This window comes from Oreochromis niloticus, linkage group LG17 (genome assembly GCF_001858045.2).
Source record: "Oreochromis niloticus isolate F11D_XX linkage group LG17, O_niloticus_UMD_NMBU, whole genome shotgun sequence".
Lineage (NCBI taxonomy): Eukaryota > Metazoa > Chordata > Actinopteri > Cichliformes > Cichlidae > Oreochromis > Oreochromis niloticus.
The window spans coordinates 14,204,569-14,222,027 of NC_031981.2; the positions used below are offsets into that span (position 1 = coordinate 14,204,569).

At 40.4% G+C, this 17,459-nt stretch overlaps 1 protein-coding gene across 1 annotated transcript; it reads left to right on the forward strand.

Moving 5' to 3' along the window:
• Window positions 1-10,505: 10,505 nt before the first annotated feature.
• Window positions 10,506-17,044, forward strand: LOC100708453 (fibroblast growth factor 6). Its single transcript, XM_003452067.5, has 3 exons — window positions 10,506-11,265; window positions 11,754-11,857; window positions 13,652-17,044. Exons 1-3 carry the CDS (start codon window positions 10,923-10,925, stop codon window positions 13,826-13,828), a joined length of 624 nt encoding a protein of 207 aa, XP_003452115.1. The 5' UTR covers window positions 10,506-10,922; the 3' UTR covers window positions 13,829-17,044.
• Window positions 17,045-17,459: the final 415 nt, after the last annotated feature.

Here is a 17,459-nt window from a genome sequence, read left to right on the forward strand (position 1 = left end):
TGAAAGACTGATAGATCGACTATCTCAGATTCTCTGTTATGCATTTCCTACAAAGTGCACTGCTCCTTGTGTGCCAACCAAAACACACGGCTATCTTTAAGAGCCAGTAAGTGTCCACAAACTTCTGGAAGCAGCCAGCTGCCTCTGGAAAGGCATACTGGCTTGCTCACAAGGAAGTTTTTTTTTTAAAGATTTTGTCAGTTACAAAACTTTTTAGTGATCAATTATGACCTGAAGCACAGTGGAAAAAACTTCACTGCACTCTGTAGTTTATAGCCTGACTCTATTTTGATGTCCCACTGAGGTACACAACCTGCAATGCAGGGGATGGCACAGTTTCCTTTTTACTATGTTTAGCTGAGCACCTGAAGTGCACATTATGCATTTTGAGATACTCATTTTCTTTTTGTGAACACCCACACTGTCGATCTGTGCTCACATGAAATGCAGAGAATTAATATTGCAAACGGTTGAGCTCACAGAAGTTTATTCAAGTGTCAGTGATCCCAGTCAGACCTCTTGACAGCGTCCTAATGCTGCAATGCAGAGAGTTATCGTGCCTGACGGGGGAGGAGGTTCTCCCCCGTGCATTCAGAGATCTGTCGGACACCAGAGGGCGATGTCCACATGTGAGAGGGGAGGGTGCAGCTGGAGCATTTTTTCCACACAGAAAGGAAATTTTTAAGAGGTTGTTCACCTCTATTCATTGGCACACAATGTTTTATTAACTATATATCTTTCTTTAATGTGTCTTTGTTGGGCTTTGCGCTGAGGCGGTGTCTTCTATGGAGGACCAAAAGAGCCAAAATAAAAAAAATAATTAATGACTCTGATTAAATAGGGTATTAAATAGCCCAAATATAATAAAATTAAATATGATTGTTGGCATTGATAAATGCCACATAAAGTAATAGTTGTAAATGTAAAAATAAATGTAAAATTACAAATTTTACATTTATTATTTTTATTAGAAGTAGTAGTAGTATTGTATTTCTATGTGTTTTAAAATTTATATATTTATTTATCTTTTGGCAGTTTTGGTTCTCCATAATTCAGGTTTTCTTGTATACTTTTTTTTTTTTTAACTTATACTGGGGGTTCAAATCCAGATTTGGACCTTTCTGTGTGGAGGGTGCATGTTCTCTCTGGTACTCCTGCTTCCTTCCACAGTCCAAAGACATGCATGAGGTTGGGTTAGTTGGTCATCCTAAACACATAAGTGATTCTGGTCGGAGACACAAATTCCTTGGGTTTTGCGTCAGGAAGGTTATCTGGTGTAAGATTGAATATGCAGCACTACCTGCTGTGGCAGCCCTGTCAGAAGTATCTTTATTTACATTAATCTACAGTTAAGATACTTAAAGTGTTTACTTAATAAATATTTACAGGAGAGAAATAAATCATTCTAAAGATACGCTATGAAATTTTACACCCATCTTTTCCTGTCAGGACTTCCTTGTTGTGCTTATTATTCCACACCTGCCCACCAGACGTCACCATTACCACCTGACCTCCTCACCTGCTTATACAGTTGCTCCTTTTCCCTCTGTGTGAGGTCATCTGTGGTGCTTTACCTCCTCATCCTGTTCTGATTGCTGCTTTTAATTGCCAGCAACTTATCTTTCGAACTAGAAAAGACTAGTAATCAGTGGTCTGCTACTTTGCTTCCAAGTTTTACTCAATAACTTAAATTTGTTTGTGATTTGTTTTTGTTTTTTTAAAGAAAGAAAAACTGGTTGGCTACTCATTTTTCTGGATCTTTCTCAAGTGCCATTTGTTATTAGTTGCTCTCCAGGACTGGCAGCATGCCAGAAGCTTTGATCAATTCCTTATGGGTTTAGATTTCATCCAGTGGGGGCCGTGACAAAAATAAATGATCTGATCTTTGTTGTGCTGGCAGGATGACAGCAGCTCCATCCAGGATGACTCACTCTCTCAGCAGTGTGCCATTCCTGACGCTCTCCTCTACCCATCAGCAAAATTGCCTTGATCCTCCGCTCGTTGCCGCCCTGTCGCCCACCCTCGAGCTCGCTCACAACGGGGCAAGGCGGTCGCATCCTCGGGGCTGGCGGCGTGGTTTTCATCCCGCATGGGTGAGAACGTGCAAAGCAGTGAGCAAATGTGCTGAGAGAATTCCTCGCATTCTCCTGCTCGGTCCCGGTGGCCTGGTTTGGTGTTGGGTTCCTGGGAGAGAGGGAAGAGGAGCCAGGGGAATCGGCAGCCGACTCAGCAGCTGACACCTCCTCTGATCTCTATCTCTTCCTACAGCCATAAACCAAACTGTCTGACTTTTCAGCATGGTAGCCACGTAAACATAGCCTTCCTCGTGGTCTTCTTTAAGACTGCCAGCTTTTGCATTGAAGGATCAGTTGGTTACGGCGAAGATTTGACAGTGACCAAATTTCAACCTCAGGTATTTTGTACGGAGCTGAGAAGAGACAAGATTAATGTTGAGGTTAAAAGAAACCACCACAGATAGATTGATCCTTTAATGGATCAGATACTCAGTCATGCTAGTAAAAATTACACTTTTTGCTCAACTTATCCATGCACTTTTATTTGATATATTATCTTTTTCAGCAGGTGTTATCGTATTTAAAATGTAGTCAGTGGGTATTGAAAGAAAGAAATTGAGATACATGCCACATTAACTGCTCTGTAAAACATTCTTAGTGCTACATGCTAAAGGTTTTATGAGTCGACAGCCATGCTGAGCTTGCACTTTTCAGGTTAACACTACTCCAGTGTAATGCTTGCAAAACTGTCTGAACATAGCACGCTTGTTGGGCGGATTTTTACACATCTTTGAGCTCAGTGGGATAAGATCGCAATTACTGAGCTGAAAGGGAGATCAATGATCATGATGTGAGCCAATCACTATTCCCAGTGCACAAGCAATTCTACGGTATCCTGGGGCCTTTGTAGATAAGATGAAGTTCTCACAGTTTTTGCTTGATAAAATACTCTAATTAAAATTCACCTGTCCCACAATGGATGTGTAACACTGAAAAATCCTACTATATTAAATTTATCCTTACATGTGACAAAGGAGCGCAACAAATCCTCACCTTTATAAAGTTGGAGGCAGTAAAAGGTTAGATTTTTGTTTAGAAAATTTACAGAAATAACTGTTAAACAGTCCAAAGTTGTAATGTTACAAAGGGTGTGAGAACTGTACTCACCAGCCACTGCAATAGGTACATCTTACTAGTGCCAGATTGGGCCACCCTTTTCTTCAGAACTGCCATAGTTCTTCATGTCATACATTCAACTTGGTGTTGGAAACATTCCCCAGAGGTTTTGGTCCACATTGACATGGTAGCATCACACATTGGTGGAGATAAATCTTCTGTTCGGTCTGTGCTTTCATGCTGTTTACACCAAATTCTGAATTTACCATCTGAATCTCAAAATAGAAATTGAGACTCATCAGCCCAGGCAACATTTTTCCAATCATGTTGTCCAGTTTTGGTGATGTGTCAATTGTAGTCTCAATTTCCTGTTCTTATCTGAAAGGAGTGGCATCTGACGTGGTCTTCTGCTGCTGTAGCTCATCTGCTTCAAGGTTTGATGCACTGTGCATTCAGCGATGCTCTTCTGCATACCTGTAACAAGTGACTGTTGCTTTACCATCAGTTGGAAGCCATACTCCTCCGACCTCTGACATCAACAAGGCATTTTCTACCCGCTTACTGGGTATTTTCTTTTTCTGACGATTCTCTGCAAACCCAAGAGATGGTTGTGTGGGAAAACCTCAGCTGATCAGCAGTTTCTGAAATACTCAGACCAGCAACCATGTCACATTCAAAGTCACTGAAATCATCTTTCCTCACCATTCTGATGCTGAGTTTAAACTTCAGCAGGTCGTCTTGACCCTGCCTACATCCAGTTGCTGTGGATGGCTAATTAGATATTTGTATTAATAAGCAGTTGAACACATGTACTTAACAACTGTGTGCTGTGTATGTCTTCCTGGCATGAAAATAAAAATTGCTGTGTCATTTCTTTGGGATTTAAACCAGCTGAAAAGTCACCTCTGCCTGGCTTCTTTTTCCCTTAGTCACTGTACGCCTAATTTAGCAGCAGGCACATCTTTCTCTGCAAGGTGCACAAGCTGTACCCTTGAAAAGATATTTTTACTGGGAACCCTCCATCCTGACAGGCTGCTCTTTGTTTCCCCTGTGGAGCTTTAAGCTTGACAAAGTAATAGTGAAAGAACCAGATTTATTCCATAGTTTAAAGCCACTGCATACATTTTATGTCAGTTAGCAAGGTTTTCACAGTATTTCCAGCTTCTCTATGTGTCATAAATAGGCAAAGCTGTAAAAAGACAAAAGCATGACCCAGCTACTGAATTATACATTAGCTGGTTCAGCAAAAAGCTGAACCCCCATGCTCCTTTAGGGTGCTACCATTGCATTCAAGCCAGTAGTTTTAGATTGAGCATCAGTTTGCTTTTCTTCCCTGAGCAAAGAAAATTATAACTTTTAAGTGTAGAGTTGGAGACTTATGGATCTTAATGACAGTTTACCCATAACTCGTTTATATAGTCCCACCAACAGTTTAAGGCTCATATTTAACCAGACAAAATACTGCAACAAGCACTGGCACAAAGGTTTTTGCCAGCATTCGGGATCCTAATGACTTTGTTTCCTCAGTGACTTTCCACCATGGGTTATCATCCACTCACTGTTTTAATATGTCCTTGGTTTATGAGTAAATACATGTAAATCTACTGACATTAACTGCTGCAACTGTGATGTTGTATTCCTGTGAAGGCCTCTTTAGCTTTGTCAGTCCTCACACAGTTGGACTGAGTATTATTTCCCAGCCCTGCCAGTGACTCTGATGTCATGCCAGAGAAATCCCCTCTCCATCTCAGGGTCTCCCAGCTGTTGTTTCAATATCATCATTTAAACCCCCTGTTAATAAAAAAGTGATTGAAAGAGCTTTGCGTCCTCCTGTATCCAGTTACTTACACTTTGGTAATATGCACAAAAGCTGTTTGGAAAGCTCTTTCCTATGCTCCTTTCTGGTTTTCCGACTAAGCTCTGTGTATCAGTGTGTGTGTGTGGGTGTGAGCACTAAATAGATCCTATAATTGCAGAAAAGACAGCTGACATGACGACGGTAAAATGCAGATACTTTCTCTTGTTTGAGTCTCCAGTTTCTTTGTCATCTACTTCAGCTCTAATTTATTCAGTCAAGCCGAGTCTACAAGGAGAAATCAATTTGCTCCATTATGTGTGCAAGTTTCTGTCTTACTGTTGCCCCACAGTTTGGTGAGTATTCTTCAACTCTCTCACTAGCCAGCCAACATAGTAGACAACATGCTTGTAACAACAGTGGCATCTTCATGTCTTTTATGGCCCTGGAGGTAGTTTCCCAAACTTAAGAAGAATAATCTTAAAGACAGCATGAACAAAAGTAATCGGTGTGTATGCATTATAGGAAATTAAGGCTGCTGCACGTGTCATTCGTCTTACACAGGCTTGATGTCATTTTTTCGTTTTAGCAGCCCAAAACTTCAATAACAAATCGCTGCAGCATGACTTTACATTATTGATGAATAAGTGCTTTTTAAAGATGATAATCAGCTACTTTTCTTAATAAAAATGTCAATTTTATTCTCTACACTTAAAGATATTTTAATGTTAAATGACTGTGAAGTAGGTAGGATTAAACTATGTTTACTACCCTTACCCACTCTGTCTGCTGTAATCTTCTGCTGTGCAAAAACGTGGTATGAAGCATAGTTTGCTCAAAACTGCATCTGCTCGTAAGTTTTCAGGATTTCAGAGAGGTGTCTTCACTAAAGAGCAGGCTCAGCGTCACACCAGTTTAACAGCATTAGCTGAATTAATCTCAGGAGCTCAGCACCGTCTCATTAAAGGTGGCCACTCTCCATTGATTAAAGTTCCACACTGTCAATAGTTTTGTCTATTCAGGGTATTGGTTGCCTTGGTTTGCATAGTCATGTGCTTACAAAGCAAATCAAGAGCCTCTCTCATTAATTTGTTATTCAGCCTGGTTCAGTATTTCTGTCCCACTGGGACTAAAAATTCCTAGTTCTCTGCTTTACTTCAATTCATCAAGGGAGTTTTCATGGAAGGTTATCCCAGTTCCAAATTTTCTGCCCACAGCTCTAATTTTTTCAGCGAATTAAGTATATCCAAAAACGCTCCGGGATATTTTCAAGCGCAGTTTCTTGTTATTTTCTTCTTATAATATGATTGTGTTTTTATTGCTCCCTAGAATTACCATGATCATGATAATTTGGGGCTTTCAAAGATTTCTTTGAACTGTTCTTATTCTGTGATGAAACAATTCACACATGCAAGCATCTTTAATCACTTTAAAAATAAGATTTGGGTGCACAAATTTCAATATATGTTTTTTCTAATCCACACAGGGTCAAAAGTGTAAATATAAGGTCAAATATACACATATGTGCTCTTAACGCTTTTAATAAGCGTTTTTTGACTTGACAAGGCCGAGGCCCACTGACTTCTAGTTATTGATCATGATTGGCCTAAATAAATATTAAATACATTTAATTTAATTCATTAAATACACATTTCTAAATATCTGTAGATTCCAAGATCATCAGTTCAAACAAATGCATCTGAGTACTGTTATTCAGATGCATCACCACTTTGGGTCTTCTTTGGAAGAAGGCCCAAACTGTCACCGTCTGATTGGAGGAGGGTTTTTAGGATGTTCCGAAACAACCTAGGAACCCACAAAGGCTCAAGCCTGCCATGAATTAGAAACTGCTGGAACATTACTGTCCACAGAAAAAGAGTTTTACATCTCTATGGACTGAGAATGAAGAAAGAAGCCCCTGGTCCAAAAGCAACACCTTCAAGCCTGACAGACATTTGCAGCTGTCCACATGGACAAGCTGAATGCTTGACCAAAGTTTTATGGCCACATGAGACAGAGATTGAGTTATTTGACCACAGTGACAAAGGGAATATTTAGAGGAGTAAAACAGAGGCTTTCAAGCCTAAGAACACTGTACTAGCTGTCAAGCATGGTGGTGGTGGTATCATGCTCTGGGGCTGTTTTGTTGCCAGTGGTACTGGTACATTGCGCAAAGTGAATGGAATAATGGCAGAAGAGGACTACCTCCAAATTCTTCAACTTCAGCTTAAATAGACTGCTAGATGATTGAAACCTGGACAAAGTTGTGTGTTCCAACAAGGCAATGATCCCAAACATCACCATCAAAACTGGTTTTGAAATGGATGAAGCAGGATAACAGCTTCTGGAATGGCCTTCCCAAATCTTTCACTTACAACCAACTAGAAATTTCAGGACTATGCTTAAATGAACTCTATCAATTCTAACAAGAGTGGTCAAATATCCAGAATTATCCCAGAAGCTTGTTGATGGTCAAGGTGCAACTTGCTAAGGCACAGTTGACCAAATATTACTTGGGGTTCGTGTATATATTTGAGCCTGTATGTTTACTTTTGCCCCTTTGTGGATTAGAGACAATCCTAAATAAAGTCAAACTTGTGCACCCAGTTCTTGCCTTTTAGAGTCTGTAAAGATTCACACTGTGCAACTCATGCAACCATTGAAGAAGAACAGCTACAGACAGAGACAGAAGTTCTTTTCACTGCCTCCCAGGTGATCGATAAGCTGGTTTAACTAGTACCAAAAGTAAATGTATTTCTAGAGCTCCACAGAAAATTTCTCCCAGCACCTGCTTTGACTACATGATATTGCATGTTTGGATCTTTAAACTATGACAGTGTAGACTATTTTTATGCTGTTGTGTTCATAACATACATGCATTTCCTGCTTAGCTTTGATTGTGTTTTTAAGTGTGTCGGTATGTCTAAATGCAGCTCGGCTGTGGGCCATTTTCGAATGTATCCTCCCAGTTTAGAATCTAAATTAAAACGGTTTGTTTATTTGTTGTCTTTTTTTTCCATCGTGGCTTCTCTTGGTAGTGCTGTTTATCTGCACTGAGGCCTCCACAGTTGCTAAGGTGGGTCTGAGGCTCCCTGGCAGCAGATAGCACCTCGGGGCCTCAGAGGTCTGTGGCAATCTGGGAATTCCCCTGAGCCTTCATCTCCTACCAGCACCCTGCAGAGCAGGATGCAAACATGGATGTAAAGGGGGGTGGAGGGGGTGAACCCAGTGCACTCAGAATTATTTTTATTTTCACAGTGTTATAACCAACATTTAATCAAATCAAAGGTAGTTGTGCACAGATATAAACCTTTTTATTGACTGTGAATAATCCGGGGACAGTGTTTGTTTTTTTATTATATACATTCGCCCACAAGGGAAATTGTAGTAAATGTTGTAAATGCTTAGAATGGCGTTATAGTATGCTCTAAATCATTCACTAGAACGATTTTATTTACTGCTAAGAAGCAGAAAATAAGAATTATTTCATTGCTAAAATAGTTTCCATTGAACAAACCATGTCAGTTTGTTGAAATGAAGTCTTTTAAATGATGATAGAGCAAAATGTGGATATTTATCTAAACTAAAATGATTATTTTTGCCTAATAATTTCCATCAGCAGTACAACTTTATTTCTGGGTCTGAATTTAATGGGTTACCCAAAACAATGCCAAGTATTTGATATATGCCAGTTATATTTTTATGTTAGTTGCAGGGTGTGTTACTTACAATAATAACGCGCAATCTGACCAGGCAGAATATTTGGTTGTGTAAACTTCCTGGACAAACAGCTAAGGAAGTGTCAGACACGATTGCCATTTGCTCTGCTGTGACTGGCTGGGACTGTTTTTACACCTTCCTTCTAAATAAGGCAGCAGGCTGCCAGGACATATGACCACCGTCCCGATTTGGGCCCTGGACACAGTATCCATCCATCCATCCCATGGTTGCTTAAAGCCAATGAAAGTCAAACACACTCACACACACACACACCCTCCCCTCCCACAGGTCTCCCATGTGAGCAAGAGCCGGGTCAAGTCAGCCCCATTATTTAGAGGAAGACTGAAAAATAGGTTAGCTTGCCTTCAAAATAAAATCAGACAATGTCACAGCTTGGAAACTATTAAAAAATACTTAAATGATTTTGCCAGCATTTAACTATTAACTGTTTTAATTTTATACTGTAATGTAGAACAGTTTTTTGATGTAAAAACAAATAGTAATGTCCTGCATTTACACTGTAATATGGCCACATGTATGTTTCCCATTATACTATTATAACTCCTCGTGTAAAGTACAACAGTAGTATTCGACTGTAAAAAGTATTACATTTCCCTGCTATAGGACATATAAATTTTGAAGTATAATACTGTCATCTATATGTATGCTGTTATACATTTGAAGATCCTACTGTAATTTTCCATATAAACTTTTTTTTTGGGGGGGGGGGGGGGTGTTGTACTGTACAGTAAGCACTGTCATCTACATTTACAACTACTGTAATCTACAACAACCGTATGTCTAAAAACATTACATTTCTCGGCTATATAGAGTATAATTTTTACAGTATAATACTGTCAGCTGTTTGGTTGCCATTGTTCTTCAATTTTAGTATTCCTACTTTAAGTACTATAAGTAGTTTATTACTATAAAAGTATGTCTTCAATACAATAGCCAGAATCACTCAGGATTACTATTGCAACAATGCCCATAATCCTTGCATTGCACAGTAAAGGGCCACACAAACAGGAAACTACATTAGAGATCCACATCAAGCAAAAAATCTAAACACAAAATAACCGCTAATAACATTTACACTATCATAAGTGTTTGTGCTTGCTGCAGGTAAAGCATGTTTTTGTTTTGTTTTTTAATGTCAAACAAGTTCTAGGAAATGTTTTTTTATTTATTTATTTATCATTTTCTGGTGATTCCTTATGTAAACAAGTATTCAGTTAGTTGATAAATGATCAATTTATAAATCAAAGTTGTCTTCATGCATTTAAAAACTCAATCACTGAACTTTTAAGTACAATTGTGTTTGAAATCATATCCAAAGTCATCCAAAAACAGAAGTAACACTGAACATCTCTGTTCACATATTTCTTTCAACTCCATTGTTTTATGGGTGACAATTTAAAGGAAAAATGTCTTTTTGATTCATAATCCCTAAATGCATAAACTCAAAATTAATGCATTGATTGTGTTTTTATTTGCCTTTTATTAAGCGTCTATCACCTTAAACACAATAAAGACGAGATGACGACAAACATGGCGAATCCACCCCTGTTCTTGTGACCTTGTATTTTCGCTGCGATTCATTATTAAACTCATTTTAGTGATAACTGGTAATAATTTTAGTTTCTCAAAGTTTGACTTTAGTAATAAAAATCTGTGTGTTTTCATCTAGACTGCGTTTTTGTAAAGGCCACAGCATATAACTGTGCAGCTTTTTTAACCAAGTCTGGGAGAGAAGCTGATGCAGGGAAGTTTTTTTAATTATTATTTTGAAATGCACCACAGGATGCTCTTCTTCTCAATCTGTCTCGCTTATTTGACGCTGATTTGAAGGTGCAGCACCCCCCATTACTCCTATCAGAGCTGCCGCTCCTGCCAGAGTCCTGTAACTCTCCTCCTCCTCCCATCTCCTACTTTTTGATGGGGGGGTGCAGCGGTGAAGTCACAGTGATGTCATTTTAGGATGTGAGAGTCGGGGGCAAGGTGAGCTGGTTTTGCGGTGAGTGGTGTCCCCCTCCACGGCCAGCGTTGCCTGATCAGAGGCGCGGAGCGGCGAAAGATGATCATCGCCACCGGCACCAATTCAAGCTCCGACGCGCTCTGTCCCAATCCTCCTGCTCAGATCTCGGGCTATGGGGCCTTGATCTACCTTGATCCCAAAATAAGCCTTTACCACCACCATGCCAAAGGACAGAAATCAAGAAGAGTTGCATTTTTAGGGCAGGTAACTTTGACCACGTGCCCCAAAGGTAAACTGGATGGCCATTGCGCAAAGGTGCCACTACAGTATGTCCAGCGGGGCCAGGACGCACTGGACGCTACCGGCAGTTATTGTACTGTGGACTTCTCTCTGGGGAATCGTTTCATCTTATCCGATTCCGAGTAGGACTAATGCGACTTTACTGGAAAAGAAGTGGGAGACCCTCTTCTCCCGCTCCTACTTGGGTATAACTGGGGGGAAATCGGAGCTGAACTGGGAGAGTGACTATTTGCAGGGCATCAAAAGAGTGCGACGACTGTACTGCAACGTGGGCATTGGGTTTCACCTGCAGGTGCTCCCGGATGGCAGGATAAGCGGTGAACACAATGAGAACCAATACAGTGAGTTGCATCCGGCAAAGCACTGGACCCAGAAAAAGAGTGTAACCCTATGCGCAGGGCTGTGTAAAAGTTAGAGCCGCTCACTTATCCTGCATGATATTTAATAAGACGTGTCGGCATGGTTGAAAGTTCCCGAAAGCAAAACCAGTGTACTGAGCTTTGCATCCGTGCAGTGCGAAATATCCTCCCAAACCAAAAACATGACATGAATGCTTGAGCCAGTTTAGACGCTAACTTATTTTTACCCTCCGTCCCCTACAGCAGGGCACCCTCCCGTCCCTCTCAGCACGCTCTCGACTACACTTGCAGAGTCGAACATGCAAATAGCTGATAACTGCACAGGGCTAATTGAGCAGGGAGAGCATCATCCAGTCGCAATGCACCTGCAAGGTTACACCCATCCCTGCTGCATAGGCCAGTTACTCGACTTTATCCCCAGTCGCAGTGTGACTTGTGTCTTTGCTTCCCTAACAGTATGTTTCGTTCAGGTCTGATAGAGATCTCCACCGTGGACCGAGGAGTGATCAGCCTATTCGGAGTGAGGAGTGGGCTGTTTGTCGCAATGAACAGCAGGGGAAGGTTATACGGAACGGTACGTTTGTGCGCAACTTCAGAGGCTCACCCCAACCCCCTTTTTTCTCTCTCTCTCGTTGTCACATGCACACATACACACATATCCTGTTCAGTGTAAGACGAGTTCATATAGCTGCTGCATCCACGACTTTATGAGCGCTGTTGTGTTATTAATATGCCGTGATGATAGGGGGGCTTCCCAGCAGGGTCCAAGAAAGCTTCAATGTTCAAATCTTTTGCTGTGTCAGAATCTGTCGGTGGTTTAAGTATCCTGTTCTCAAGTAAAAGAAGCAGTGGTGCCACGTAAAAGAACTCCATTACAAGTAAAAATGCCACACTCACAGTTGTATTTCAGTAAAAGTAACTGTTGTCGGAAACAGTGATTTATGAAGTTGTTGTGCAGCAGAACGGCCCACTCAGTGATAATATTTCAGCTTAATCTGCAAAGCAGCTAGAGCTAAAGGTGCATTATTTCCATTTAAAGTGCCCCAGTACCCCAGTGCAATACTTGAGTAAATGTACTTAGTTACATTCCACGTGTAAAAGAGTCTCTTTCTCATTTCTCCTGAAACTGCTATGCACAATCAAATGATCTTCAGTGAAATCATGACAGGGGAATTTTAGCCAGTCTGTAAAAGTAGGTCAGTTATGACATGCTGTTTAATGCCTTAGATGCCAAATAAAAGGCAAGTGTGTGTGTGTGTGTGTGTGTGTGTGTGTGTGTGTGTGTGTGTGTGTGTGTGTGTGTGTGTGTGTGTGTGTGTAATTTCTGTATTTTTAGCTACAGTTGATGTCAAATATCACAGCAGGTCTCTCTTCTTACACTAAAATCTGATTCTACAATATTGTTCTCAGCTGTTTATGTCTCATAAAAATCCTTGAAACATGGACATTTTATAAATCTGAGTCCCATCCAACTTTACGACTTAGTGCTGAAGCCTAATAGTGTGTATCTGCAATGACTCTGCAAGCTCAGACTGGCGTGTATCTCACAGTGAAAATGGAAATGATAGATTTTAATTTACAGTTTGCTGTGTTGGGCTTTGGGCTGAATATGAAAATCAAACTTATCACTTGTAGACATAATTTTGCCCTGTTTAGATTGTTAAGTCCGTATTCAAGGTTTTTGAGAAGTTTGGTTTCTTCTGTTAATTTAAAATAAATTAATAATATAGAAAAACATGTCTGTAACTGTCAAAGCCAGTAAAAATATTGTAGTAGTCTTTTTTGCTCCATGGTATGACAGCTTCTAACTACTAGTTGCTGAAAGGTACAATAGTAAAGACAGTCAGAATTAGCACCACTGCTTCTACTTGTCGTACTTTGACTGTGTCTTAATGTTAATTCTTTAACCAAGCAGGATATTTACATGTAACAGAGTATTTCTACATATATATATATATGTACAACAGATCTGCACTTGTAGTAAAGGAGGGTTTTTTATGCTAATACAATGTGTCCTAGTAAACACTGTAATCTGTTCCTGTGTTATTCAGCCTTTGATTGCAGCTCGTTCACTTCTCCTTTTGATTAGTGTTAGGATGTGAACCCAGTCGGGAGACTTTTTTTATGAGTTCAGCAGTAAAAGCAGGAGGCCAGTGTCTGCATTTGAAAAGGGCATTTCTTTTGCAACAGCATGCCTGCTCCTCCTGTTTCCCTCAAAGCATGCTGTCTAAGGCAGGCTGTTTTCCAAAGCAGAGGTCACGTGGAAACCATGCATATGTTGTGATGTTCGTACTGCGTCTGTCGTGATTTACTGACACCCCTCACCCCCACCCTGCCCCCACCCCTCTGTCCTTCTCTCTTTTTCTAGAGAGTCTTCAAGGACGAGTGCAAGTTCAAGGAGACTTTGCTGCCCAACAACTACAATGCCTATGAGTCTTTTGTTTACAAGGGCTTCTACATCGCCCTCAGCAAGCATGGCCGTGTAAAGAGAGGCAACAAGGCCACCACCGCCATGACTGTCACACATTTCCTCCCACGACTATGAGAGAAACTGGCAATAACTTAACAATTTGCACATGTGGATGTTCCTCCAGGTAATATAGAAATGCATAGTAATGATATACACACCCATGGACTGCAAAAGAAAAAACAAATATTTATTCTGATATATATATATATGTATATTTGGATAGTTATCTTTGTATATGTATGCCATACTGTGCTGCTTATTGTTTTTATGGACAGGGGAGAGTTGAAGACTTTGCCTGTCCCACTTTACCTTGGTGCTTGCTGCAACTAAACTAAATGTCACTTCCTTTTGTTTTTTGTTGAGATGGAGGATGAGCTGTATTCTGTGCTTTTGGAGAGTGAAATGAATACTTTTTATTACCTCAAAGAACCACTTTACTCGATTAAGGGATGCATGGAGTTCTGCTCAAATATCTGCTAAGTTTGTTATTTATTTTTTCTGCAAACCTTTAAGCGCTTGATTATCGATAGCTGGCAGTGGGGGGCTTAAATTCACTACCTTTGCTGCACGATTTAAAGGTGCCTTGGTGTTCCCACTCGTGGCCCCCTTAAAGTTGCATGTAAGAGACACCCGCTGGAGTCAGAAATAGGGCTGACACACCGAACAGGGCCTCAGAAGGGGGAGGGGGAGGGGGTTGACTATCTCTGGTTTATTTTCTTTTCTGTAATTAGATCGATTAAGTAATAAACAATCTGTGGTTGAGACCAGAGAGCCGTCAGCCATGTAGGCTGGCACAAGGCCACGAGCTTGACTTTGTGGGATTGCCGGAATACAAACAGGGTGGAATATGTATTTATCCCAGCATGGAGAAAATTTTTATTTGAGCAGATAGAGCGCACAGTAGAAATGTTACAGCACATAGTCTTGGACAGAGCTCCCACGGTAAACTGGGATGCGGTTTTTATTTATTTATTTATTTTTTTTCTGAATGGCAAAGATATAGCTGCTATTGAAAATGATGTCTACTGTCCATGAAACCAATGAAAAAAAACTTTGTAAATAGTTGGCAAATGTAAAAGAAGAAGAATTCAGGAGCTTTTTTTCTTTCTTCTTTTTTTAAAAACAAACAAAAAAAACATACAATGCTGCTTTGTTACAGTTGCCTGAACGAGGCATTAAGAGTTCAGGCTGCACAGTCGACCATCGATGATGGTGCCTCAATGTTCTCTTTGCTTCCACATTTGGTTTTTTTCCTCACATCAGTGAGTTTGGTGGAGGATGTGCATGCCCTGGGGCATTTCCCCTGCTTGAATCTGCTTTCTGCAGCAGCAGCACTGCAGTGGCAGTGAGGTGTTGGAGGTAAATGTTTTGAAATGCAATTATACATGACTTTTCGGACTAAAGCGCGGTTCAGCTTGAGGACTGGATCCACATTCTTAGATTTCTTAACTCTGCATCTGTATTTCTGTTGACTTTGAGCTTAGTTTGCTACAGCTGAATGGCTGAGCTAGTCAAAAACTTATTATTTAATAAGGAAAGTTTATTAGAGGTGTATTAAGCTTTCCAGACCCACTGTTAGTGTGTGCAAATATCTTGTTATATATTCCAAAGATGTTTCTCTTGCCTCATTCTGAGAATTCCTGAGAGTTTTCCCAAGTACGTTCACCCCTGTACTTTCTGCAGCTGTTTACTTTAAAAAAACAGAACTGACGAATGCTTCATCATCTGCCTTCGTCTGTGCCCGTGACAGAGGAAACAGGACTATTTAAATCCAGGAAAGACGTATGTGACGGAGCTGGCCTGCTGTCTTTGTTGTTCTTCAAACCCGCTGCAGGAATGTGGATCTGCCAGGATGACAGGCAGCTTTCCACATACCTGAGCTCTATCCCACCCTCCCACCTCTGCCTGTCCCTCACCCCACAGCTTACTTGCTGTAGCAAGAGACCTTGGGATTCCAGCTGTAACCCAGGAGCTTCCTCCTCTCCTTTCAGCCTTTTTTAGTTCAAGGTCAGAGTTACGGACCCCGACCCCAATGACCAGGGTGGTCTTCTATATGGGTCGGACTGTCTTAAGGCCTCAAAAACATATTTCTAATAGTTCCTTTTACCTGCAGTATTTTCTGAAACAGCACTACATCCTATGAAACTAGAGCCCCACCTCTTTAAAAAACAGCCCTGCAACTTGCTGTCAACTCCCCTTTCTAAATAGTCATGTAGGGATATTTCTGTGGAGGGGACATCTGCAGAGTTAATGCAGTGTGTGGGGAGCAGAGTCACGCAAAGCCTCACCTCACCTCTCCTGCTGCACTCCAGTCCTTTAGGACAGCTCCCCAGCCATCCTCAGGGCGTGCCCTCTGCTGCTGTTGCTGCTGCTGCTGCTGAGCTCCATCTGCACCCCAACCTTTGATCACGCCACAATATCACACGCTGCTCATTGAATCATAACAGTGTTCTTCTCCAATCTTAAATGGCTTGTTTCTGCTCTGAGGGCATTTTTTGCAAATGCCAAGGCTATATACTGCAAAGCAAATGTAGCTCAAAATGTCAGCAAAACAAACAAAAAAAAGGCTCATTGTTGTCATTGATGAGGCTGCGTGTCATATCACTGATCTCCTCAGGAGTAAACCATTGTGAGTCTGTATTTTCAGCTTAGCAAGACATGAAAGCAAAGAGCCCTTCTCTCACCCAGCCTCCTAATCAAGATGTCCGATGTCTCTGGCAGCCCCTTATCAAGGACATCTTGATTAGAAACAAGTGTAAGGAAGTGACTTTTCAAACAATATCGGTCATGAAAAACAATCTCTAAAAGAGGGAAAGTTTGTGTCTAAAACAAAACGCTCACCTATCAGCTTTGACCCAAAAAAAAAAGAAAAAAGAAATGTATCCAGATTTATCTGTTTTCTTTTCTTCCATTTTCTTATCATAGGTCAAATTTAATTAAGTCAAGGTGAGGAATTTCTTTTTAAAAAAAAATAATGATTAACGTACTTTAGCATGCCTGAGCTCTGAATCTGATTAAGGGTGTGTGCTTTTTCTCTGTTTTTCTGTTTTGTTTTTAAATCCTTCTCTATTCCTCTCCTCTGTTCTCATATACCTCACCTTCTGCCTTAGTTTTGGTTTGCTGATGACTGTAAATTAAAAGAAACAAACTTCAGTTATTTGTTTCTGAAACAGACAATGCTAAGTAAGGATATTAAAGTTTTTTCCTTTTATTTTTGTACGTATGTGCTGTGCACAGCAGTCTACTGTATTCCTGAGATACCAATAAAAGTTTGTTTTGGGTTTTTTTAAACTGCCTGAAAAGGTGTGATTCTTTGTGTATCACTGGTTAAACTCTTTATCTCTTTAAACTCTTTTACCTGACAAACTGGAGGTGAATCTGACTAAGAAAATCAATTGTCACTGCTCACTTTTCACAAGGTAGAGCAAACTCTCCCTAATCCTCCTTTGTGACTCTAAGTTGGACCATAAAAAAAACATTATAGTGAATTCAGCAAAACAAAACTTAAAAGTGAAGTGAACAGAAGTGAAATATATATATATAATGACTTGACCTGACCGGGGGGCGTGTTGATGAATATTTTTTTCCTACAATTCTGACTTTTTTTACTGGTTATGAGGGAAAAAATATTTTCGCATTGACTTTTTCCCTCAGTATTCTGATTTAATCAGAATTCAGACTTTATTGTTGTCAGAATTAGTTGTCA

Excerpts from the sequence above, each read along its gene's own strand:
- LOC100708453 (XM_003452067.5), top strand. The coding sequence starts at position 10,923 with ATGGCCATTGCGCAAAGGTGCCACTACAGTATGTCCAGCGGGGCCAGG. Across the intron at positions 11,266-11,753 it reads ACACAATGAGAACCAATACA|GTCTGATAGAGATCTCCACC; the intron begins GTGAGTTGCATC and ends TGTTTCGTTCAG. Across the intron at positions 11,858-13,651 it reads GGGGAAGGTTATACGGAACG|AGAGTCTTCAAGGACGAGTG; the intron begins GTACGTTTGTGC and ends CTCTTTTTCTAG.